The sequence below is a fragment of the Macrotis lagotis genome, chromosome 2 (assembly GCF_037893015.1).
Source record: "Macrotis lagotis isolate mMagLag1 chromosome 2, bilby.v1.9.chrom.fasta, whole genome shotgun sequence".
Classification (NCBI taxonomy): Eukaryota; Metazoa; Chordata; class Mammalia; order Peramelemorphia; family Peramelidae; genus Macrotis; species Macrotis lagotis.
Window position 1 is genome coordinate 43252634 of NC_133659.1, and position 26459 is coordinate 43279092.

Consider the following 26459-nt stretch of genomic DNA (forward strand, 5'->3'; position numbering starts at 1 on the left):
AAGTGCCCCCCCTCTGCCACGGGGCCAAGGTGGGGGGGCCCTGCTGTTCTATGGGGGGGGGGGCCTAGACGGGGATCAGGATCTGAATGTGGTCAGAGCCCCAGAGTCCTGTTCCAGGGGCAGAGGACAGAGCTCTGCAGTCTGTCTTCACTCCCCTCCCTCAGCTCCATGGGCTCATGCCCTGGGGCTGCTGCTTACCAGCTCTGCCCGCTTCTGTTTCCCGCTCTGGGCTGCTGAAAGACCATGCTGCTCACTGTGTGCCCTGAGGGCTGGGCTCCATGTGCTCGCTCTGGCAGAGGTCCCCCGCTGTTCCCCCACTTTGTGCTGGTGCTCCCCGGGTGCAGCTCAGGAGACTCCCCCATTGCCGTGAGCCGCGGCTCCCAGCGCCCTGGGGCTGCCTCCAGGAGGCTGAAGTTCTTTGGCTCTGGTGGGCCACCCCTCTGGTGTGCCACCCCTCCGACCCCGGGGAGCAGAGCCTTTCTGCTCTTTTCCAGGTTACCTTGAGTAGGAGAACTGCCTCACTGGGTCCTCTGTGGGTTCTGTCTCTGGAAAGTTTAGTCAGAGTCCTTAGTTTAGAAGTTTTATCAGAGAGCGCCTAAGACTCGATCCCTTCATGTTGCCATCTTGGCTCCGCCCCCTCCACCCTGAGTTTAGATCTAAAAGGGACAGTAGTGGTCCAAAATTTTTACAAATGAAGAAACTAGCATCAGGTTTTAATCCCAGGCTTTCAGGGGGCAGCTAGGTGGTACATTGGATAGAGCACTGTCCCTGGATTCAGGAGTACCTTATTTCAAATCTAGACTCAGACACTTAATAATTGCCTAACTGTGTGACCTTGGGCAAGTCACTTAACCCCATTGCCTTAAATAAATAAATAAATAAATAACTTTTTTGAAAATTCCAGGCTTTCTATTACAGATCCAATGAAAGTCACCCCTCTACCCATTTTTAGCACTATAAAAATGGAATGAAAGTTAAGTAACTTTCTCAAAGTCACACAAAATAACAGTTAGGATTTAAACCCAGGTCATCTGACTCCAGAATCAGAACTTATTTACTCTTAATATGTGGTTGATGAGTAATGAATTAAGTCCTGGCACCCAGATCTTTTAACTTCTAGTTTAGACTTCTATTTGGAGGCACTTCATTGGTACAGTTCTAGACTTGGAACAAAGAAAACCTGAGTTCCAATCCTACCTCAAACATTTGGAAGCTTCAGCAAGTCACTTAACCTCTTCAGCTTCAGTTTCCCCTCCGTAAAAGGGGAATAACAGCAGCACCTAATTCAAAAACTGGTTATGAGGATAAAATGGGTGATTCTCATCATATAAAGTGCTTTACAAATCCTAAAACCACTACATACTTCATCCCTGAAAGTCTAAGATTATTCATCCTATCACTATATTATGCCACTCTTACAAATGCAAGCACTATATGAAAAGAAATTGGAGGCCTGCATGATCCTAACTGATATTCCTATAAACACTGTGACAAATTCATAAATGCAGGTCTCCAGTCACCCAGAAGGTCTTTCTGGAGGCATCTGCTACAGCTTTGTTTAGACTGGGATCTCAGGTCTCCAGGACAATTATAGGGTGTTCTTGTTGATGTGGCATGTGCTCGCAGGCTTCATTTCATTCTTTTTTAGTCCTAACGGATTTGGCCAGCTCCTTCACTGCAATCTGATAATCATCCTCGTCATCCTTCTAGAAAAAGCCTATTCAGCACATCCATATTTAACATCAGATTAAGCTAATTTAGACCACCAACCCTCAGGTAACTGGAACTGGAGAGATTTGTTCTCCTGGCACAAATAAATTCACTGATGAAATTTATTTGGAAAGGGAAAACACATTTATTTCTGGAGATGGGAGTATTCATGAATCCCCTATCTCCAGCTGACTCATTAACCCCGATACAAGGCAACAGAAATCATAAAGCACAAGAGGCCTGTTTTTAGAAGCATAAATATAGTACACTCCATCGCCTTAAAATTTAGAAAACAGAAGCCTACTCTGTTCTGGTGACAGCCTAAAATAGAATACCCAGCAAAAGCAAACACAAATAAACCAGGTACTTTGATATTTTTTTTCTCTTTCCTAGATATGTGTTGGTATAAAATATAGGGTGTCTTGGGGGAACCTTTAAACCAGCTTGCTTTTGAAATACCCATGTGCTCATTATGGTTAACACTTAAGGAGAAATGTGGAAATATATAGGATGTAATAACATGTTGATAATGTGAAAGCTTTAAGTGAAAGCTATCTATTAAAAAAACATATATTTCCAACCTGGTAATATAAGAAGGAACTATCCAAGAAGCTAGTTAACAAAGAGCCCATTTAGACTGTTATAGATGAAGAAACTAAGGGTCAGGTTTAAATCCAGACCTTCTTAGTACAAATCCAGTGAAAGTCCCCCCTCAACCCATAGAAATATGAGAGTGGATCAAAGAGATGTTTTTTTTTGATAATTCAAGGGATCTGCCTCCACCAGTAGAGATTCCAGCCCCTCTGTAGATTCTGTAGAAACTGGACCTCTGATTGATAACTTTGGAGAGATAAATTCCTTTTACCCATTCAGATCACAACTTCTTTGTAATTTAAGAGTCTCCTAGTTTTGCCTGCGAGTCAGAGGAGCTGGGATAGTCAGTCAGTCAATCAATAAACCTCCATTAAGTAATTAATTCTGTCTCAAACACTGTGTTAAGCAAAGAAAGGCAAAAATATTTTTGTCAAAATCTAATCAAAGAAGATAATATTTGTAAAGCACTTAACACTATTATTGGGCCCTTAGTAAATGTTTAATCCCTTCTCCTATCCCTGAAGAAGCTCATATTTTAATGGGAAAGACAACATGCAAATAATATTTCTGAAAGGGATGGGGTATACTCATATAATGCCCCGTTTAAATGTGAAACACAACAGACTAGGACTGTGAGGTGGTGTTACAGTGCAGACCTAGAAGCTAAACTGGAGTTGGGAAGACTCATCTTCCGAAATTCAGATCTGGCCTCAGATACTTTGCAACTGTGTGACCTTGGGCAAGTCACTTCACCCTGTTTGCCTCAATTATCTCATCTGTAAAATAAGCTGGAGAAGGAAAAGACAAACTGCTCTGGTATCTTGGCCAAGACAATCCCAAAATGGAATCATGAAGAACTGGAGACAGTTGAAACAACTAAACAATAATTGAATATGATTATGTATCAGATTTAGATATGGATGAGGAGTGCTATAAACATTCAGGGAAGAATTGGACTCAGTGTTTGGGAAAGTCAAGTTGAAGGTAGAATTTTCATTAAAGCTTGAAGCATGTTTCAGATCCAAGTTAGTCAAAGAATCTTAGCTTTTAAGTCACAGATCTGTAATCCAATTAAAGAAAACTTTAAAAAAAATTTCTATTCCATGAGAAAAAAAACTTTATATCTGTCTTATTTACAGGGTGATCCAGGACTCTTTGGGTTAATGGGGCCTCCTGGTTTTCAAGGTGACAAGGTAAGATTCAGTTTTTCTTTTGACATTTGGGCTAAGCAAAAGGGGTAACATATATCAGATGAAATAGAGGTTTCTTATCTACTCCTATATATCCTTGGATCCTCAAAATTGAAGCCTTTCATTGTCAAAGATGTAGTGCTCCTGGGATGGAGAGAAGCCTAGAAAGCATTCATCCAAAATTCTCATGGAAGCACAGGAATCAAAAAGCTGACATTCTTAGCAAGGATTTGCTAAGATCCTCCAGGAACGGAAAAGACTGGAATGGAAAAGTGAGATGCAATGGTTGGAGCAATGGTTGGAGGTAGCACAAAGGGACATGGAGATTCAATCTTTGGGGGGTGATGATTTAAAAAAACTAAGATCTTCCTAACAATTGGGGCTTTCCAAAATTGCAATGGATGGGCTGGGAAGGTTGTGATTCCCCTGATCCCTAGAGGACTTTATATAAAGGAAAGTTGGTGGCTTGTCAGGGATGTTGTGGAGAGCTTATCTATGCCCATATAGCCTTCAGATGAATTCTATCATCCTCTCTGAGTTGGAGATACTGGGATTCTTAGAGGCAACTGATAGCATCATGGTGGATAGAATGCTGGAAGACCTGAAGTTAAATCCAGCCTCAAATATTTACTTGCCTTGGCTGAATCACTTGATCTCTGCCTCAGTTTCCTAAATTATAAAATGGTATAATAATAGGAACTAACTCCCAGGGTTGTTGTAAGAATCAAATAGAATAATTATTTTAAAGCACATAACACCGAGTCCAATATTTAGTACTTTCTTAATATTTGCTTACTTGCTTTCACTCTCCTTTTCTCCTTCCCTCCCTCCTTTCTCTCATTTCTTTGATCCTCACAATTGTAGAAGTTAATTCCTATTAGTAACCCAATTTTACAATTGAGGAAACTGAGACAAATAGAGATTAAGTGAGTTGCCCAGGGTCACACAACTAGTAAGAGAGGCTGGATTTGAATTCAGATCTTCCTAACTCCGGGTCTAGTGCTCTATCCACTGAGCCACCCAACTGCCTTGTAAAAAGTACTTGAAAACCTTAAAACCCATGTAAAAAAAATCATAGTAGCAACAGCTATGGTTCCTGTTACTATTGTTGCTATTGGCAGGAGAGAGTTCTCACTTTAGGTTCCCGTGACTTGTACTTAGTATTATGGGTTATATTGGTACTGTTGTTGTTATGATGTCATGGTCTTCTTTGGCAATGAAGGACGACTGTTATTTCAAAAGAGAGTTTCTCAATAGCACCCTACAGACAAGATCTACATTTGGACTGAACAATTTTAATTTTCAGTGTCCTTTGTATTTTCTTTATTGTTCACAAGTATTTGAATTTGACCAGTGTAAAATGCAGGTATCTCTACAAAAAACCCTTAGGTTTGGGTTGTTGTTTTAGGAGATTAGAGAGGTACAATTGAGGGCTTCTTCCTAGCCAGCACCTCTTGGAGCTTTCATCAGCGACCAGTGGGACCATATCTTTCTCCACAATCCTGCCACCAATGATGACTGTCTCAAGGGCTTCATTAAAGCCCATTGCACAAGCTTGTGGACTTTGAGGAAAGAGAAGGCTGAATCATAAAGAATTTCCCCATAGGCATCCAAGTGTAGTAATGCCCTTTCACCACAATAACTGGAGCAGCTAAAGCAGAATTGGCTTCAGATTCCCTCCCGGGTCCCTTGGAGTGACATTGGTATGCATTCCTTCAGAGTAGATATAGTTTGGGTTTCTCATCTTTCTACTGTTAGCAGCTATGGAGAAGGGAGAAGGTTAGGAGAGAGTTCACTCTTGAAGTTCCTATGATTTAGACTGGTATTATCAACTCCATGTAAGAATGGGTTAGAATACACTTATTTACCCCCATAAGATTTTTTTTTCTTTGAGCAAATTCAGGTTAGGAGGACCTATGATACCTCCTGGATGGGTAGTTATGTTTTTGTTATTGTTGTTGCAAGGCAGTGGGGTAAAGTGACCTGCCCAAGGTCACACAGCTATAATTATTCAGTGTCTAAGACCAGATTTGAAGTCAGGTCCTCCTGCGCCACTTAACTGCCCCCTGGATGGGTAGTTATAATGTGTTAATGTAAGTTTTGGGGTTAGTAGCATTGGCTCAGTAGGATCCCATGGCATCATTGATTTAGAGTTGGAAGAAAGGGCAAAAAAAAAGGAAGGCAAGGAAGGGAGAGAAAGAGGAAAGGAAGGAAAGAAGAAAAGGAAGAGGAAGAAAGAAGAAAAGAAAAGAGGGAAAAGGAAATTTAAGAAAGGAGAAAGGAATTAAAAGAAGGAAAAAAGGGAGTAAATGAAGGAAGAAAGAGAGGAAAGGAAAGTAAAACAGGAAGGAAGAAATAGGAAGAAGGAAGGAGGGGAGGAAGGAAGGAAAAAAAATCAAGCATTTTAAGCACCTACTATATAAGTGATTTGTGCTAAGAGCTTTAAAAGTGTCATCTCGTTATGATTCCTAATAGCCCTGGGAGATTGGGGATTTATGATGCTCATTTTACAATTGGTAAAACAGGTTCTATACCTTGCCTGGAGTCTCCCAGCTAAAAAAGCATCTGAGACTATATTTGAATTCATCTTCCTGATTCTAGGTCCAGCACTCTATTTTCTATATTTCCTAGATGTCTTTGATGTTAGGGATCATATATCCAGCTCCCCCATTTTACAGATGAGAGTACTGAAGTCAAAAGAGGTTAAATAACTTGGTCAAAGTCACTCAGACAGTAAATGGCAAGGACCTTTTCTCTGGATCCCCAGGATCATGTTATGATCCTAATCGCTATTGGGCTATCCTGACTCCTAGACAGTAGTCAGAATCTGTCGACTCCCTTGAGACATAGAAGGTTGCCTCCATGGAGCCACCAGACTCCATTCTGGTTGCCTCTAATTGATTTGGGCTTGACATCAATTTTTAAATAGGCATGTTAAATGCAACTAAGTGCACTCCTTAGCAAAAGGCAACATGAAAGCACGTGCTGACACATTCTGGAGAGTCAACCTTACAAGGACTTATAATATGGAATTAATCAAAGTTATTATATCTGGAGCACTCAATAGACTGTTACTGCAGTCAAAACACTGATAGTCCTTACAAGAGAAAGACATCCTAATGGTTACTTTTTAAGGCAATTTTAATTTAGTGGTATCTTTTGCTTTCAAGTCATTCCGGTGGTTGTGAAATTTGCAGTTCCAGTGTGGGGAATCAGAGCAGATATTTAGATGCAATTATTTAGAGGAGTTCATTACCAAATCCTCCTTACAAGGCTATTGCTCCATATTTATAGAGAAGAAAATATTTTGATTTTAGCCAGTAGGCTAAATTAATGTTCAAAGTAGTCATAGATTATTAGATTATTGCTATATGGCAAAACAAAGAAAAGACACTGTCAGCGGGTAGCTATGCAATTGTTTTATGGATTTTATCTATTATATGAGCCTAGCAGCACTTTAAGAAATAAAATTACTTGTTTATTGAAACAAGGGATCATTTTTTTTAACCAATGTCTTTTTTAATGATATTATCTGTCTGTGACTCATAGAATACCATAGTTTCTGATGGTAGCAAAAGATAGAGCACTAGGCCTGTAATACAGAAGCCCTACGTTCAGATCTAACCTCAGATACATACTAACTGTATGTATCTTGGGCAAGTCATTGAACCCTATTTACCTCAATTTTCTCATCTGTAAAATGGACTAGAGAAGGAAATGGCAAACTCCTCAGTATCTTTGTCGAGAAAATTCCAAAAAGGATTATGAAGAATATCAACAAAGAGTTTCTAAAAAAATTAAAGGTGAAGTTCAGTAGATTTTGAGAGAGAGGTATGAGTGTAGGTGTAACATGTTAGAAATAAGAAATTTTACACATACAGTATGTAAAGAATGTCATAAATGACATGTGTGAAAAAGGAAGATGGAGTAGTCATTTTGACAGCTCCAAAGGCAAGTGATGGCATTTCATGTGTTCTGTTGGTATCTTCAGGTTGTACAGAAAACTAGAAGAGAATGTGCAGATTACAGGTTAGCCCTCCCTGCCACACACACACACACATACACACACCCTAACACTATGATGGAATTATGGAAAAGGTAGTGAGTGAGGATGGATTGAGATGTGTAGCAATAAAGGGAATGCCCATACCATTAAGATCACAGATCCATTGGAGTATTGGTGTTGGTTCAAAGAAACAGCATTAATACAAAGAATCTAGTATTTAAGGAAGTGAAGTGTATAGGAGAAAAGTCTGGGTTTTATTTTTTTTCTTTCTATGCCATAAATTTAATCAGCAAGCATTTATCAAGTGCCTACTATGTGAACACTACTATGCTAGATGTGGGAGGATAAAAATGAAGCCTTCCATTCCCTTTATTAGGGAATTATAGAAAACAGAGAAGCTAACATGAATCATAGAGCTAGTACATTCAAAGTCATTTCAGGGTCAGGGAACTAGGCTCTGGGGAATAAGAGTACATCTTGGATGAGAGATGAGAGGGGGCACTTGAACAGTCTTGAAGGAGTGCAGAGATGCTACACAAGGGAATGAGGAAATGGGCATGCCAGACATAGGGGAATAATCTGGTGAAGAAAGACAGAGCTGTGATATGTTGGATGGCATGTAAAAGGAAGAACAAGGAGTGGGTTTTGTAAGTGAGGATGTATGAGGAAGAGAAATATTCAGTAAGCCTGGAAATAGGAGGCAAAATTCTCTCTAAGAGAAAAGGAAAAGGGTTTGTATTTTATCCTAGAAACTATCAGGATCTACTCAAAGAGAATGTCAGGGTCAGACCTATGCTTTATTTGCATCAATTAGGCTACCATGTAAAAATAGGATTATAGAGTAATAGAGCACCTAGGGACAAAGAGAACATTCTAGGAGAGAGAAGATGAAAATGAAAGATAATATGGAAATAGAATTGACGACTCAACACTTGATGGTGATTTGAAGGAACATGGTACCATTACAAAATAGGAAGCTTGGGTACTTGAAAGAATTTGGGAGAAAAGATGAGTTCTATTTTTGATATGTTGAGTTTTAGCTGCTAATGGGAATCCAGTTAGAAAATTGATAATGTGGGCCTGGAGCTAATCTAAGAGGGAGATTAGTGATGGAGATTTTTATCTGATAGTTATATGCATAAAAAAATAGGTGAACCCATGGGATAGGGAAAGAGAAAAAAAGAGAGAGAAAGAGAGAAAAAAAAAGGAAAGAGAAGAGAGGAGTAAAAGGAAGAGGAGAGGGTTAGAAAGGAGAAGAGAGGCTTCACAAAGTTAGAACTTTGGGATATATCCATATATAAGATAAGAGACATAGAAAATGAGCCAGCAAAAGAACTTGTAAAAATCCAGACCCATTAGAGGGGAAATTAGGATAATGCAGTATCAGAAAAGTCTAATGAGAGGAGTATTCAAGAAGGAGTCAATATTGAACTCAGTGATTAAAAGAAAAGACCAAGACAAGGACATAAGAAGAAAGAAAATTCAGTTGAATGATGAAGTCAGAAGCCAGATTTCAAGGAGCTGAGAAGGGATATTAAGGATAGAAACTTTTGTCTAGGCCACAAGGAGAACAGAGATATAGTGTAAACGTTTAAGGACATTGGTAGAGTCAAGTGAAGGGTTTTTTGTTTTTATTAATATTAGGGATACCAGTTTGTTTAGAAGCAGCTGAAAAGAAGCCAGTAACTAGGAAAAGGCTGAAAATTAGAAAGAGAGAGGAGAAGACTACAGGGACAAGTCACTGAACACTATTGAATGACCTTAGCAAAAAGAAGGGTTGACTTCTTTGTTGGAGACTGAAGCAAAAGAGATAATAGTGTGTGATATCCAAAGATTTTGAGATATAGAATAAGGGAGAAGGTAGACCTCAAGGCCAATCACTGGTAAATAAAGTATGCTGTGAACACTTTAACTGAAGAGGGGGAAAGATGTGGGGTTTCATCTTCTTTCTCCTAGAGGAGAGAACAAAAGATGTGAAGAGAAAGAAGAAAAGTAGAGAGAAAAAAAGTAGGAGAAAAGTAGTTGTGGTTGTTGTGTCATTTCAGTAATGCCCTACTCTTTATGAACCTATTTGGGGTTTCTTGGCAGAGATACTGAAATTGTTTGCCATTTCCCTTTCCAGCTCATTTTATAGATGATGAACTCAGGCAGCCAGAGTTGAGTGACTTGCTTAGGCTCACAAAGCTAGCACATATCAGGCCAGATTTGTACTCAGGAAAATGAGTCTTCCTGATTCCAAGGTCATCTTATCTATCCAACATGATAGTTAAGGAAGAATTAAAAAGAATGACCTGTTGCAGTGACAGACCCCGTTTTATGTTATAAATTTGGAGTGTATCCAGTCACAAAGTCATAGAATTAGAATCAGATGAAATTTAGGTATTTACCACTGAGAAAATGAAAGCCCTAGTGGTTAACTAACTTGCCTAATGTCACCCAGATTGTGGATCAGAGATGTAGGGTAATGTAATGGATGGAGTACAAGACTTGAATGAATAAAGGAATGAATGAATGAATGAGGTATTCATTAAGTGCTTTCTAAATACAAAGCACTGTCCTAACATACAACTAGAAATGCAAGACAGTGATAGATGAGAGGATTTTTTAGCCAGGAAGACTCCTACCACTAGCTATGTGACCCTGAGCAAATTATTTAACCTCTCTGGTCCTTGATTCTTCATTTATAGAATGAGAGAAATGGATTCAGTGGCCTCTAAGGGCTTACAATTTATGATTCAATGACAAATCCAGATGTTTCTACTAATGAACACAGTCCTATGATTTCCTTCAGTACATTGTTCCAGAAAAGTGGTACATTAGCATTCCCCCAAGCAACTTGGGATAGTTGGCTTTGCATAACACTGAGTTCTTGAGGTCTATTAAACTTTGAAGCATGAATGATTTTCCTATTTTGATGGAGGGTCCCCAATATTCAAGTAAACAGCTGAGGCAGGTTTCAAATTCATATCTGCAGTGGTAAGTTAGGAAAAGGAAATAGAATTCAGATTTCCTGATTTCTGAGGTGCAGTGTTCTTTTCACTGTTTATTCTTTGTGCATTATGGTTAAACTAATGAATGAGTTCTAAGAATATTTATAAAGTGTATAGCAACTACATAATATATCCTTAACAAGTGCTAGTTCCTTCTTCTCCTCTTCTTCCAAACTCCAAATTTTGCTTTCAGTCTACTATGCCAAATTGTATACCAAGTAGGTATGATTATTCCCATTTTATGGATTAGAAAACTGAGTCTCAGGGAAAAATGACTTTCTTAAAGTGTTACAGGGCTGATGGACTTCAGGACTGGGATTTGAATACAGATTTCTTGATTCCTATTACAATATCATTCTCCTCCCACATATGAGTTTGCCTCATCCCTCATTGATAATAGAGACTATAGCCTTGAACCATAGAATGACTTACCTTTAAAAAATAACTGACTTATTAATCCACTTTGTGAATTGTCTACTCATTCATTCAGTTCATTATTAAATCTAGTATTTGGTTTTTCAACAATACAGAATTGAATGAGGCTCAAGTGTGTGTGTCAGAGGAACTGAAAATTGTGCCAAGGGAAACAGTAGTTTTTGGATGCCAGTTCATTGTGACTTCATAATTCTTTCACTCTAGGAAGTGTCTGAGCGCTTTAGTAGTCATAATAAAACTCTCTTGCCTTTAGCCATATTCAGAGAATTCCCAAATACATGTAATGAATTTAGGCAAGAAATAAGGAGAATGTGTTGAGAGAAAATGAATTTCAGAGGTTCAGTAAAAACCACAAGTCTTGATACAAAGAAATAGATGACAAGACAAATAGTTACCATTTCCTTTGGCCTCACCTGCCTAGTGAATGTGGAACTTATTTCTAAAAAGTTAGGAAAATTTTATTAGCTGGGCTTTGTATTTTCCTTTGTTTTCTATTTTTCTCCTTAGCTATCCCCGGCTGACATCCCAATAATCCCTGCAGGGTCAAGTATATAGAATTATCCTGGAAACTTCTCAGGCCTAAGATTGTCCAAGAGGGAGTTCAGATAGGCCAAGAATCTCTCAGGGCCTAGACTGACCAGCTGGGGAACTATACCTTACCATCATCTCTTAGTTGAGTTGTGTTTCAATGGTAATATATATTTTCCACTCCATATGCAAAGATTTGTCATCAAGAAGAAGTTGTATCCACCACAAACACTGGCAGAGAGCCACAAGAAGTCTTTTAATTTGAGGCTCAGATTTGAGGCAGATAAAAACTATTTTTAGGTCCTAAGTTGGTTTTGGGGGGGGGGGATGGGAGGAGGAAGAGGAAGGGGTATGATGAGGATCAAATCAGCCTTGAAATACTAGTTGTTTTAGTTATTTTTTTATATAGGGAACTTCCTGTGAGAGAATCTTCTTTATCAAATCAGATCAGGAATCACTCTGGAAGGCTAGGCGGCACATTCTTCAGAGAGCTGGAATCAGGAAGACTCCTCTTCCCGAGTTCAAATCCGGCCTCAGACACTTCCTTAGCTATGTGACCCCAAGCAAGTCCATTAACCCTGGTTACCTGAGTTTCCTCATCTGTAAAATGAGCTGGACATGGAAATGGCAGATCACTCTGGTATTTTTGCCAAGAAAACACAAATAGAGCCATGAAGAATTGGACACAACCGAACAATAATCATTCTATATCTTCTTGTCTTATAGAGAGTTGCTTGGAGCAATGTTATTAAATGACCAGAGTTACATAGCCAGAATGTGTTAGAGACCAAACTTGAATCAGTTCTTCCTGACTCTGAGCCTGGTCACTATGTCACACTGAATTAAAATGAAAAATCTGCAGTAAAACCCCAAGACTCATAACCAAAAGTCCTAAATTTTCTAAGGGCAAAGTGCTACTAAGCCAGTGGAAGTACTTATATCTATCTCAGTTCTTTCAAAATATTTTGTATAACTATGAAAACATTTCGTAAAGTATTTTTACATTATGAAAGTATTCAGTCATTTGAATGTTTTACTCAGGGAATTTCTTGGCAAAGATATTGGAGTAGTTTGCCATTTCTTTCTCTAGCTCATTTTATAGATGAGAAAACTGAGGCAAACAAAGTAAAGTGACTTACCTAGTATCATACAGCTTGTTTCTGTGACTGATTTTGAACTCAAGTCTTCCTGACTTCAGATCTGACCCTCTACCTACTAGGCCACCCAGATACCTGATGTCATTTTATCTCCCATCCAAATTCATGGACCCGGATTAAGAACTCCTCACTCCAAATCCATTTGTGGTTCAATTGTGTCTAATGCTTTATGACCATGTTTTTTAGTGTGTGTGGCAAAGATACTGGAGCAATTTGCCATTTTCTTCTCTAACTCATTTGCTAGATGAGGAAACTGAGGCAAACAGGGTTAAGTGACTTGTTCAGGGTCAAATAGCCAGTAAGTATCTGAGGTTGGATTAAAATTTAAGTGTTCTAGACTCTAGGCCCAGAGCCTTATCTACTGAATGACATGGCTGTCTCCTATAATATCCCAAATTCTTGAATATCAGGGCTGTTATGAAGCATTTAAAGAATTAATGATATCTATGCCTCAGTCATAGTGCGGGTCCAAAGATGTTATTCAGTAGGAGAGAGAATACTTTGAAAAGAGGGCCCTGCTTGATCTATACATTTTGGTAGCATTACTAAATTCTATGATGCTTTAAATTCCAATCAGGATCATTTGGAGAATTAGTCATTAACATGTATAAATTTCTTGAGATTGAGAACTTGTCTTTTATCTTTCTTTCTTGGCCAGCCCTTAACCTAGTGACTGACATACGGTTGGCTTTTAATAAGTACTTGTGGACTGTCTATTGATAGATGTTAATAAATCTCAGGGTTCAGTTGTCTTTTCTGTGTAAGTGACTCTTGGATCTCTATCTTTAGTCAATCTCTCTCCCAACTCCTAAATATTAAAGAATATGAATATTCTATAATTTCCGTGTTCTATGAATTGAACAGAGTTAGTTATTGGGGTTTGAGGGGGCATAAACTTCAATTCACAAGATTTTTGTTTTTACCATTTTCACTTTCACCAGAATCTTAGTTTTACTGTAAGGGATTAAGGCAGTTAATTATATCTCTAGAAACAAATAGAAATGATTAAGTAGCTAACATTTGCGTGGTGCTTTTCTGGCAACAAGCCTGAGATGAGGACTATAAATAGCATAGTTCCCATTTTACAGATGAGTAAATTGAAGTTCAGAGAATTTAAATCCCTTGCCAACATCTAAATGGTTAGCAAGTTGAAGAGCCAAGACCTAACCTGAAGTTTTTTGGATTTGACATTCATTCTTCCACATGTGTGAAAGATCTTTAAGTGACTGACAGTTTTGTAAATTATATTTAAAAGAGGTGTAGATGGCATTAACTACCACCCTGGAAACAGACCACAGGGAGACACACTATTGAGGCCAATAAAAGTCTGGCCTGGCAGGGAAAGCAGAGAAAGGAAGGAAGGAAATTTTGGGATAGTACTCACTGCTCAGCTGTTCAGTGTTACAGCTGTGTTCACACCTCTGTTACTGGAGGACAAATCTAGTTGGACAGAGTCATGTAATCCTTCTCTGGAGAAATCAATGAAAACAGTTCCTGGCTGAGTGGTGGCTCTTGAACCATTTGTGGTTTGGGGGCTCTATACTCACCCTTTTTTCTGCCTCCTCTTTCTCTGTTCCTCGTGTGGCATGGAAGGAAAATGAAAAGATCATAAAACTGGACTAGGGGACAGGCTGTGCAGAGATGGAGAGATGGAATAGATAGATATCTCCATTCAGTTATATGAATATTCATATAGACCCCTTTTCCAAAAATATCAGATGAAGGCAGACCAATTCACAATACTAAGAAAGTCTGGACAATCAAAGGAGTAGAATAAGGCATCATACATGTATAAGGAAAGGGCACTGAATTTGCGTCAGAATTTGATCTCTGATACTATCTGGTTGAATATGATCAAATAAGTGACTTAGTTTCTCTGAGTCTCAATTTACTCATCTATGAAATGTGAACAATAGTATTTATACTACCTACTTTTTTTTTCTTTTCCCATTTCTTTATTTTTTACAACTACATGGAACAGTAGTTTTCAACAATCTTTTTTTTTTACATTTTTTCTCCCTCCCTCCCTTCTTACCCTCCCCTGACAGAAAGCAACCTAATATAGGCTCCACATCTATAACCATGCTGAACACAGATCCAAATTAATCATATTGTGAAAAAAGAATCACATCCAAATGGAAGAAAAAAATTAGAGAGAAAAATGACACAATTCATAGGACAACATTTCAACATTGTTTTTTAAATTGAAGATGGTAAATTTTGGTCTGCATTTAAACTCCACAGTTCTTTCTTTGGATAGGGATGGTATTCTCCATCACAAGGCTTTTAGTAGTGTCTTTGATTATCGTACTACAGAAATGATCAAGTCTGTCATAGTTGATCATCACCCCATATTGCAGTTAGTGTTCTTCTGGAGCATCAATTTAGGCAAGCAAATCTTTCCAGGTTTTTCTAAAGTCCCATCCCTCATGATTTCTTATAGAACAGTAGTGTTCCATCACATTCATCCATCACTGTTTGGACAGCCATTCCCCAATTGATGATCATTCCTTAATTTTCTAATTCTTTGCCACTATGAAAAGAATTGTTTTATAAATATTTTTTGAACATGTGGGGTTCTTTTACACTTTTTTATGATCTCTTTAAGATACAGACCTATACTAACTATCTTAATAGGTTTGCTATGGGAAAGGAGTTTTGTAAACAGTAAATTTATATGATTGATCTATTAAACCATAAGAATTTATTAACCACCTATTATCCAGTCTTCCATGTTCATGACCTTAGCATTATTCTGGAATCCTCAGTCTCTTACTCCCATATATCCAATCAGTCTCCAAATCTTGCCATTATTATCTTCATAACATTTCTGACATGTGACCCCTTCTTTCTATTCACATGGCTACCATCTTATCTGAGACATTCATCACTTTTCACCTAGATTATGGCAACAGCCTTAAAATGTCTCTCTCTCTTATCTCTTACCACTGTAACCCATCACACATTTCTGCTAAAATAATTTTCTTTAAATATAGCTTTGACCAGATGACTCTACCACTCAAAACTAGTGACTTTCTATTGTCACTGCATAAAATATGAACTCTTTTGCTTAGTTTTTAAAGTCCTATACAACCTGATCCCAAGCTGTCTTTCCAGTTTCCTTCACTACACCTCCTCTTCCATATTCTGCCAAACAATTTTTTTGCTTTCCCTCATCTATAGCTATACTCCATCTCTCATCTCTTTGTCTTTGCCCAGAATGCCTAGAATGCATCACCTGTTAACATCCCTCTCTCTCTTAAAGAAAAAAGCTCTAATACCATCTTTGCATGAAGCCTTCCTGATCCCCTCAATTGCCAGTATCCTTTCTTCCAAGATACCTTCTAATTACCTTGCATAAATTTATATTCCTTAACTTTGTATTGATGCTTTATCTGGTTTATATGTAGGTGTCTCCCCATCAGAATCAAATGAGATAATGGTCCAATGCCTTAAAAGCCTTCGATTCTACTATCTCTGTGTCACCTCATTGCAAGGAAGGATTGGATTGTCTCATTTTTGTCCTGTGCCTCTAGGCCTAGAACCATGTCTGGCCTACAGTAGACATTTAATAAATGCTTGTTGAGAGATACTGTGTAGTAGACATGGTCTTTGGTACCAGGTTTACAAGGACAAAAAATGTAATGACTTTCACCTTAAGGAACTTATGTAGAAATGTTATTAGTATTCTGAGGTCAGAGGCGATGAATATGAAAGGTCCACATCACGATACCAATTATTAAGTAGTGGTTAAAGTTTGTTAAATGGCTTACATACATTATTCCATTTGATCCCAAGAGGGATGGTGGCAGGGGAATATAGCATGAAAGGACTTGAGTGCAGATCACCACTTATCTCTGGTTTGCTATTGTTATTCAGTCGTGCCTTACTCTTTGTCACCTCATGGACCAAACTCTTCTATCTTCCAGTCCTTCACAGTCTGCCCAAGCTCATGTTCAGTGCTTTCCTGACACTGTTTCTCCATCTCATCATCTACTGTCCCTTTCTCCTTTTGCTTCCATGTTTGCCAACATCAAGGTCTTTTCCAGTGAATCCTGTCTTCTCATTATGTGAATAAAGCTTAAGCTTCAGTTTCAGAATTTGACCTTCCAGTGAATATTCTAAATTAATTTCCTTAAATATTGACTGCTTTTGATCTCCTTGCTGCCCAAGGGACTCTCAAAAGTCTTCCCCAACACCACAATTTGATGGCATCTTGGGCAAATTACTTAACCTTTCTAGAGATCAGTTTCTCTAAAAATAAAATGAGGGGATTTGTCTAGAAGACCCTAAGGTCCCTTGCAGCTTCACAGCTTCAAGTCTATGAACCGAGAGGAAAGTGTTCTTTTATCCCCATGTTTTAGACATAAAACTGAATGTGAAAAAATTAAGTGACTCGATCAGGGTCATACTGCCCATAATCATCTAAGATAGAATTCAAGACCTTTCTGCCCCAAGGGTAGAGCTCTTAGCTGCTGTCCCCTATTACTTCTCCAATATAAGATGTCGTCTTATGTTCAACAGTATGAGAGGAGGCATGAGTTAGCGGAAAAAGAGTCAGTCTCTGTGTAAAGAAGTTCTGTCCTCAAGCCCTGCATCTGACCCTGCTAATACATGCTAATTTGTTACATTCATCCCTATTAGAGTGACTACAGGTAAATCACTTAAATCGGGGGGGGGGGGGTCTTGCTAATCTACCCTGATGTGGAAATCTTTCACGTAGAGAGTTCCATATATTGATATAAATACAGGTCCACAACAAAAGCAATTTCTGCCTAATCCAATGCAAGGACAATAGCAACCACAAAAATTGGCACCATTTTGAAATTCAGTAATAACAGCATCTGACCTGTACTGAAAGAAAATTTACAACATCCCTTCTCTTTGAAGTTCCTTAAAACTTTCGGAACAGTAGTGGGTCCTCTGCTCCCTTCTCCATTCCCCATGAATGTATCTGAGGAAAGATCTTAACCATGAGCCACTGACAGTCTTTCTTTTTTATTTATGTCAGCTGAAAAAACATCATCTTGCTCAAAAGAAGCCAGATCTCTCTTTTTTTTTTTTTAAATAAAGCATCAGGTTTGTAGACTGGAGCCATTCCAATGGCTTCAATACACTCCATTTGCCCAGGTACATTCCCCACCCTATTTCCACATCCTTCCAGACTTTGAGCAGAAAGTGAATTAGACATATGGTCAAAAAGTTTGGGGAATGGAGATGGAGTAGAGCCAACAGGGGTGCAAATTGCAGTGGATTATAGAGCCATCTACAAACGACTCCAGAGGGCAGAACCCGCCCAGGCAGCACTTAGATCCACCCCACATTTAGCATCCAGGGCAGTGCCCCACCCTGGGCAGCCGGTTCCAACCCTGCCTCCCACAACATTCCTACTATAGATTAATACTTAGAGCATCTCCAGAAATATTCAGCTGAATTTTCTGTGTCACTGCTTGAATTAGATTTGAACTAAAGCTCTATCCAAGGTTTAAGAACTTCCATAAGGACTATGTTTGACAAAATACTAAATGTCATAAAAATACAAAATATCAACTTTAGCTAACTTTGCTTAAGATATCTCTTAATGAACACCAGCCATCAGTTGACTGCATATTCATTTCTAAGGATATCTGCCACTTTATTTCCTACAGTTGCAACATGGAATGGTAGAAAACACTCCTTACACAGGGGTCACGGAGAGGCAAATATATTAATACACTGTTGGTGAAACTATGAATTGAACAAATGCTTCTGTATAGTGTTTAAAAATATCCACACAATTTGACTCAAAGATTCCATTCCATTCCATTGCCTCCAAGGAGGCAAATGATGAAACTAGATAAACCATAATATGCCAAAATATTTATAGCAACACTTTAAAAGTAATAAAAAACTAAAGAAAATAGTGCATGCCCATCAGCTGGGTTATGGCTAAACAAATTGTGGTATATTAATGTAATGAAATGATAACATGCTATGAGAAATAGTGAATATGGTGAATATGCCTACTTTGTATAAATTATAGAGTAAAAAGAATATAGAAAGCAATGTACTTAAAAATTACAACAGTTTAAATGGAAAGACTAGAAATAACCCAATAGGAAAATTGAATGCTGTGAAATTATTATGCTATAGCTCCAAAAAAGGAGATATGAAAATCTATCTCTCTCTCCCCTTTTTTGCAAGGTAATGGGGTTAAAACACTTGCCCAGAGTCACATAGCTATCTTTCCCTTTTTTTGCTGAGATGAAAGACTATGGTATGAAACTGTAGTTGTCAGACTTAGGGAAGTTAAGCAACTTGGCCAGGGTTATACAAAGTAGTAAGCAGAACTGGAAAGTGAACTGAACAGTGAACTGTAATTCTAATTTCAGAACAGTTTCATTTTTGTCTGTGTATCCTAGACACCTAGTATGATACTTAGCCCAAATCCTATAGCAGGCCCTTTGTAAATCCTTATTGATTGACTACAAACCACACTGAAAATTAGGGCGGAAATCAAAGCTCTCAATGAAGAAATAAAAATACAAACCAAAGAGTAGATGATATAAAAATCTATGATAAAGGATCTCTATAACTCTGTAAATAATCAAAATAGAAGAATGAAAGTCTTTATACTCAGAAATGAAGAAATAGAAGAAAAATCACCAGAAAAAACAAAAGATAACAATTTGCATGAACACAAGGAAAATGAATAATACTCTTCTAATTTTTTTATTTATCTAATTGATTTTATTCTGAGTTCGAAAGAGAAAATCATTGTTAATTGATGATGATGATAATGATAATGTAAATATATATATATATATATATATATATATAAATACACACACACAAAATGACAGATCTTGATGATAGAATTGTAGAAATTATAGAAGGATAATAGTTTTCCTAGAAGGGAAATGATGAAATCAAAAGCCTGAATACCATAGATTAAGAAATCAAATGAGAAAATTGTTATGCAGTCATTTCTAATTCTTCGTGATCCCATATAGTTTTTCTTGGCAAAGATACTACAGTAGTTTGCTATTTTTTTCTCCAGAGGTTAAAAGACTTGCTCAGGGACAGCCAGAAAGTAACTGTGTAAGGCTAGATTTGAACTCAGGTCTTTCTGAGTCCAGACCCAGCTCCCTGTCCCAGAGTTATTTAGCTGCTCTGTAATTCACCTTATAGAAATGTGAAAAGACCTAGAACCTGGCTTCGCCCTACCAGATATAAAATTATATTATAATGCATCAGTCATCAAAACTGCCTGGTATTGGCTAAGAAATAGAGTGGTGGATCAGTGGAATAGATTAAGTGTGAAAGAGATAGCAGGAAAGGATTATAGTAATCTGTTGTTTGATAAATCCAAGGAGTCCAGCTTCTGGGATAAGCACTCTCTCTTCAATAAAAACTGTTGGGACAATTGGAAGTTAGTATGGCAGAAACTTGGATCAGAACAACATCTCACACCTTATACCAAGATAAGATCAAAATGGGTGCAGGATTTAGACATAAAAGACAATATTATAAGCAAATTAGGAGATCAAGGAATAGTTTACCTGTCAGATCTATAAAAAGAGAAGCAGTTTATAACCAAGGAAGGGATGGAGAACATCATTAAAAATAAACTAGATAACTTGATTATGTTAAATTAAAAAGCTTTTGCACAAACAAAACCACTGTAACCAAGATCAAAAGAAATGTAGTAAATTGGGAAGCAATTTTTACAACTAGTATTTCTGACAAAGGACTCATTTCCAAAATATATAGAGAACTGAGTCAAATTTATAAAAAAAAACAAAACTAACCTATTCTCCAGTTGACAAATGATCAAAGGATATGCAGAGGCACTTTACAGATGAGGAAATCAAAGCGATCCATAGTCATATGAAAAATTCCTCTAAATCATTACTGATTAGAGAGATGCATATTAAAGCATCTCTGAGGTACCACCTCACACCTCTCAGATGGGCCAATATGACAGAAAGGACAATGATCAATGTTGGAATCTGGGACCTTAATGCATTTTTGGTGGAACTGTGAATTCATCCAGCCATTCTGGAGAGCAATTTGTAATTATGTCGAAAGGGCAATAAAAATGTGCATACCCTTTGATCCAGCAATACCACTACTGGGTCTATACCCTGAAAAGATGATGAAAAAGGGTAAAGATATCACTTGTACAAAAGTATTCATAGCAGCCCTGTTTGTGGTGGCAAAGAATTGGAAACAGAGTGAATGTCCATTAATCAGGGAATGGCTGAGCAAATTGTGGTCTATGTATGTTATGGAATACTACTGTTCTATTGGAAATCAGGAGGGTTGGTAATTCAGAGAACCCTGGAAGGATTTGCATGAACTGATGCTGAGTGAGATGAACAGAACCAGAAGAACATTGTACACCATAACAGCAACATGAGATTGATGATCAGTTTTAATGTACTTGCTCATTTCATCAGTGTAACAATCAGAGATAATTTTAGGGTGTCTGCAATAGAGAATATCATCTGTTTCCAGAGAAAGTATTGTGGAATTTAAACAAAGACCAAAGACAATTGCCTTTAATCTAAAAACAAGTTATATTGTTATGTCATCTTGCTATCTCTCATATTTTATTTTATTTCCTTAAGGATATGATTTCTCTCTCAATACATTCAATTTTGATCACTATAGAGCATGGAAACAATGTAAAGACTATATGACTGCCTTCTGTGGGGGGGGGTGAGAGGAGAGAAATGAGAATGGGGGGAAAATTGTAAAATTCAAAAAACAATTTAAAAAAGACCCAGAACCTAATCAAATCTAATCTATTTTTTAATGACTTCTAATAAGAACAAAAAGTAAAAAGAAAATTACTTTTGTATTGTCATCAATTTGCATACTTTAGATCATTGAATGTTCTATCCACTTACTATCCTATTTTATAATTTGTAATATTGAAAGAAAAATCCAAAAATAATTTGGCATGTACCCTATATTCTTGGAAAACAGATGTCAAAGAATTCAGAAGAGGTTAATTTCCATGTACAAAAATTGAAAAATGGGAATGAAATTCTGAATACACATTTCTGATGAGAAGAAAAAAGAGATTTGTCTAAAGATGCCAATGTGAATATGTATATATATTAATATATATACATATATATATATGTATATATATATATAGGTACCACAATTGAAAAATCATGAGCAGCAGATCAAAGCAAGGGTAGGTAGTAGAGTATGAATAGAGGAGTATATCCTAATCTTCTTAGGACACTATGGGTATGGAGGGGTAAACTGAGCCTAGGAAAGAAATAAGGGCAACAGAAACTGATTTTAAAAAAACTTTATTGGGGATAAAGAGATAGATTAAGTAAGTGATTACAGTAATTTGTTTTGTTTGATTCTACATAGATTTATTCATTTATTTATTTAGGCTTTTTTTGCAAGGCAGATGTGGTTAAGTGGCTTGCCCAAGGCCACACAGCTAGGTAATTATTAAGTATCTGAGGCCAGATTTGAACCCAGGTACTCCTGACTCCAGGGCCGGTGCTTTATCCACTATGCCACCTAGCCACCCCTATTCTACATATATTTAATAAGAGTTTTGTTTTTCTTTATTTTTTATTGAAAAAAGTATATTTAGAGGGGAGAAAATGAGTATTTAAAAATTAAATAAAATTGAGTTAAAGAATAGGTCCATACTATGCTATCTCTTTGAGGGGGGGGGAAACCCTATCAGAACATTGAGCTATATATCTGTATATATGTATATCCAGTAATATAATTAGATAGATTAGGATCCCCTTGAATGACTACTGCCAAAGGAGTCAATTATGCTTTAATCTCAACTTGGAAGCAGGTCACTGGCAGAACTCCAACCAGTGTGATTGACTTTTTGTTGTTAAATGTTTCTGTTAAAGCAGAGATAGAAGTATAATTTGCATATTGATTGAACTTGCTTGTGATACCAGAATGGGGGAGATAACTAGTTCACTAAATATCAAAATTCAAAAAGATATTGAGTCTAGAACAGAGGCTATTTTAAAACAAATTCAATGAAATTCAATAGGATAAATATAAAGTATTACCTTTGGTCTTAAAAAGTAGACTTTTAAAATTACAAGGCAGGACAGCTGTGAGCAGATAGCAGATTATTTGAAAATAATCTGAGGCTTTTAATGGACTGCCAATTCAATATGAGTCAACACTGTAGTGTTGATCCAAGTAATCAAATGTGTCCTTAGACTATGAATATTTTTCTGCCAAGGGCCATTTATATTTATAACATCACTTGAGGGTCATATAAAATTATCAACTTAAAAATTAACCTGCTATATTTAGTCAAACATTTAAGTAATTGTCCTCTTAAAAGCTCATAGATTTATTGAGGTTCTAGTCCTGCCTGTGGTTCCCTAGGACCAAATGTTCCCTGCCCTTGCCTTAAGCACAAGTAATGTCCAAAAAGGGGTCAGGGATGATTTCTTTGCATTCTGCCCTACTCAACCCATGTTGTGAGTGTCTTTGAAATCTAGATACTATAATTTAGAAATGTTAGATGTTAGATGTTAGAAAACGTCAGAGATAGACAAACAAGAAAGTGAAGGACCTTGAGCTCATGATAAATGGGGACTTGTTGAAAAAAAAGGACATGTTATACCCTGAAGAAGTGATTTGGGGGGTGGAATGGAAAGAAGGCTGGAATGATAGCTATTTTGTACATTTATAGGGTTTTCACATTGAGGAGGGAGAGTTCAACTTGGGCTCAGGAAGCTGAATTAAGAGTGATGAATTCAAATTGTAAAGAGGCAAGTTAAGGCTTGGTAGAGGAAAGGATAGGTAAGCAGGGTAGTAGATAGAGCATTTGGCCTGAAGTCAGGAAGACTTATCTTCCTGAGTTCAAATCTGGACTCAGACACTTATTAGATGTACAGCCCTGGACAATTCACTGAACCCTGTTTATCTCAGTTTCTACATCTGCAAAATGAGTAGAAGGAGGAAGCAAGCGGTAAACCACTCCAGTATCTTTGTCAAGAAAACCCCAAATAGGGGCAGCTAGGTGGCATAGTGGATAAAGCACCAGCCCTGGAGTCACGAGTACCTGGGTTCAAATCCGGTCTCAGACACTTAATAATTACCCCTCTGTGTGGCCTTGGGCAAGCCACTTAACCCTGTTTGCCTTACAAAAACCTAAAAAAAAACAACCAAAAAAAACCCCAAATGGAGTCACCAAGAGTCAGACATGATTGAAATAACTGAACAATAAAAAGAAAACACTCTATATTATTTAGGGCTATTAAAAAAAGTGAATGGGATAGTCTGGTTGGTAGCAGGTTCTCCATCAATAAAGGTTTTCAAGCAAAGCTGGCATTTATCATTTGGCATTTGTCAGTTAATGTCTTATATGAGATTATTGTTCAACTATGGATTTCACTAAATAATTATCAAGATTCCTAAATTCTGATTCTATGAAGAAAACAGAGAACAACAGGTTACTTTGATAAGGAAACAACCACAAAGAAAAAAAAGCCAAGAAAGACAGATTAGCATTTTAGCTCCCCAGGAGTTAAAGCTTTCCTTCCTCTGTGAGCTGGAACAAATCAAGTAACTGCCCTCAAACTTAGTTTCTTCATCTGTAAAATGAAAACAATACTAGTACCTAACAGAGGATTGTTGTGAGGATTGAACAAGTTAGCATGTCCAAAGCTTTGCAAATCTTAGTACTCTATAAATGCTAGTTTTTATGTTGATTATCATTATTAGAGCCAGGAAGGAATGCTTCTCCAGCTCCTCCACCTCTCTCCTATCTCCTTCTGGCACTGACACTTTTCTATTTGTTGCAAAGTTAATTAATATAATTTGACTAACAAAATCAAGAATTAAATCAATACTTTCATACTCCTTGGGCTAGAGAAGGCTAAAAAATACTATAACGTGGAACAAGAGCAACAAAAAAGATCTGTGAGAAAAATAATCCGAGGAGCCTAAGGGATAAAGTAAATCAAGAGGATGGAAAGAGGAAGAATTGATTTAATATGTCTTGAAGTGAAACCATATTCCCTCATTAAGCAATCAAATCCTAGTCATAACAATAAGACATGAGAGGAAGTGAAGGAATAAATGCAGTCAATGCCAATAAATGAAGAATTATTCTTAGTCCTTAAAAAACCCCAGGAAGCTAGTGAAGTACTAGTAGTATTAATATCTTTACTTAAACACTCATAAAACACATCGAGAAAACATGGGCAATATTTCCATAAAGAAGTCACAAAAACATGATGAAATAATAGAAAGGATAAAAAATCTATGACCCATTAAGACATACTCACAACTTACATAAAAAAAAATCCTTGAAAGAAAGAAGACGGAAAGAAGAAAAGAAGACAAATAATCTGTTAAATATTCATTGCTCTTGGCAGTTGCATTTAATAAAATAAAAATGAAGGTCTATTAGATGATACAGGAAGACTTGAGTTCAAATTTAGCCTCAGATATTTAATAATTGTATGACCCTTGTCAAGTCACTTTACCCTATTTGTCTCAATTCTTCATCTGTAAAATAATCTGGAGAAGGAAATAAACTACCCTAGTATGTCTGCCAAGAAAACCTCAAATAGGATCACAGAGTCAAATATGACCAAATAATGACTTAACTACAAATCAAAATGATAGTACTATTTAAATGAATTTATATATTTAGTCTCATATCAGTCAAACTGAAAAAATAAATACAAAATTCGCTAGAGGAGAAAAAGTTCAAGATTTTAAAATGAAACTATATATTTTTTGGAAACCATTTTTAAAAAAGTAGTCATCAAGTGAGTTTATCATTGGATCATAAATTATATTATGAAATAACATACAGATAAATGAGTAGAATAGAGTAGGCAAGCCAGACTCAGAAGAAAGCAAACACATTAACCTATGGTTCAATAAAACCCATGATCATAAACAAGTTCCATCTTCCTGTTCTACAAGAATTACTAGGAAAATTGGAAAGTGATTTGGCAGAAAATAGTGGTCCCCCCAAGCATATCCCATAATAAACTCTAATTAAATATGTATAGAAATTTTAATGTCCTATCATTACAAAATGAAAGGATAAAAGGGGGGTTACATTTCTGTGTTTGGGAGAGAATTCATAAAGAAATAACAGACAGAAGACAGTGCAAAAGGCTGGAGAGATAATTTTTATTTCATAGATTATATAAATGCATTATTATAAATATATATCATCTATATATTTAAATTTACACAAATGAAATCAATATAACAAACATATAAATGTATATATATATGTGTAAATAAATAGAAACAAACAAATAAATGAATGAATCATAAAGTCAGAGGAAGAGAAAGTGTTGAATGGGGAACATCTTCCCATCAAACATCTCTGATTAAATTCTAATGTTCAAGATATTTAATTGATGCAAATGTCTGACAGAACCTTTGAAACAGTTTTCAAAAGGAAAAATTTTTAAATAAACCATATAAGAATTAGAATAATAAGAAACTAATCATAAGAAAAATGCAGATTGAACAAATTCTGCAGTTTCTCCTCATAACCGATTGAATTGCCAAAAATGGCAAAAAAAAAAAAAAATGGATATAGCAGATGCTCTAGGAAGATAGGTTCATAAATTTGTCATTGGTAGGAACGTGAATTGGTCCTGAAAAGCAATTTGGAATGATGTGATAACAGCTATTAAATGGCGCAGAACCTTCAGTACAACAATTTTAGTGCTTAAAATACACTATTAGAGAATCAGTGATGGAAGAGAGTCCATGAATGCCAAAATATATAACACTTGTGCAAAATTAAAAAAAAAAACACCTGGAAAAAAGGAAGGAGCTATTGATTGGAAAAATGGCTCTATGAATTGGG

At 36.9% G+C, this 26459-nt stretch overlaps 1 protein-coding gene across 1 annotated transcript in view; it reads left to right on the forward strand.

Moving 5' to 3' along the window:
- COL24A1 (collagen type XXIV alpha 1 chain) overlaps nt 1-26459 on the forward strand; it is a 380712-nt gene that overhangs the window by 74773 nt on the left and 279480 nt on the right. Inside the window, exon 7 of the mRNA XM_074221770.1 lies at nt 3444-3497. Coding sequence (XP_074077871.1) covers nt 3444-3497 — 54 coding nt within the window. The remainder of the gene's footprint in view (nt 1-3443; nt 3498-26459) is intronic.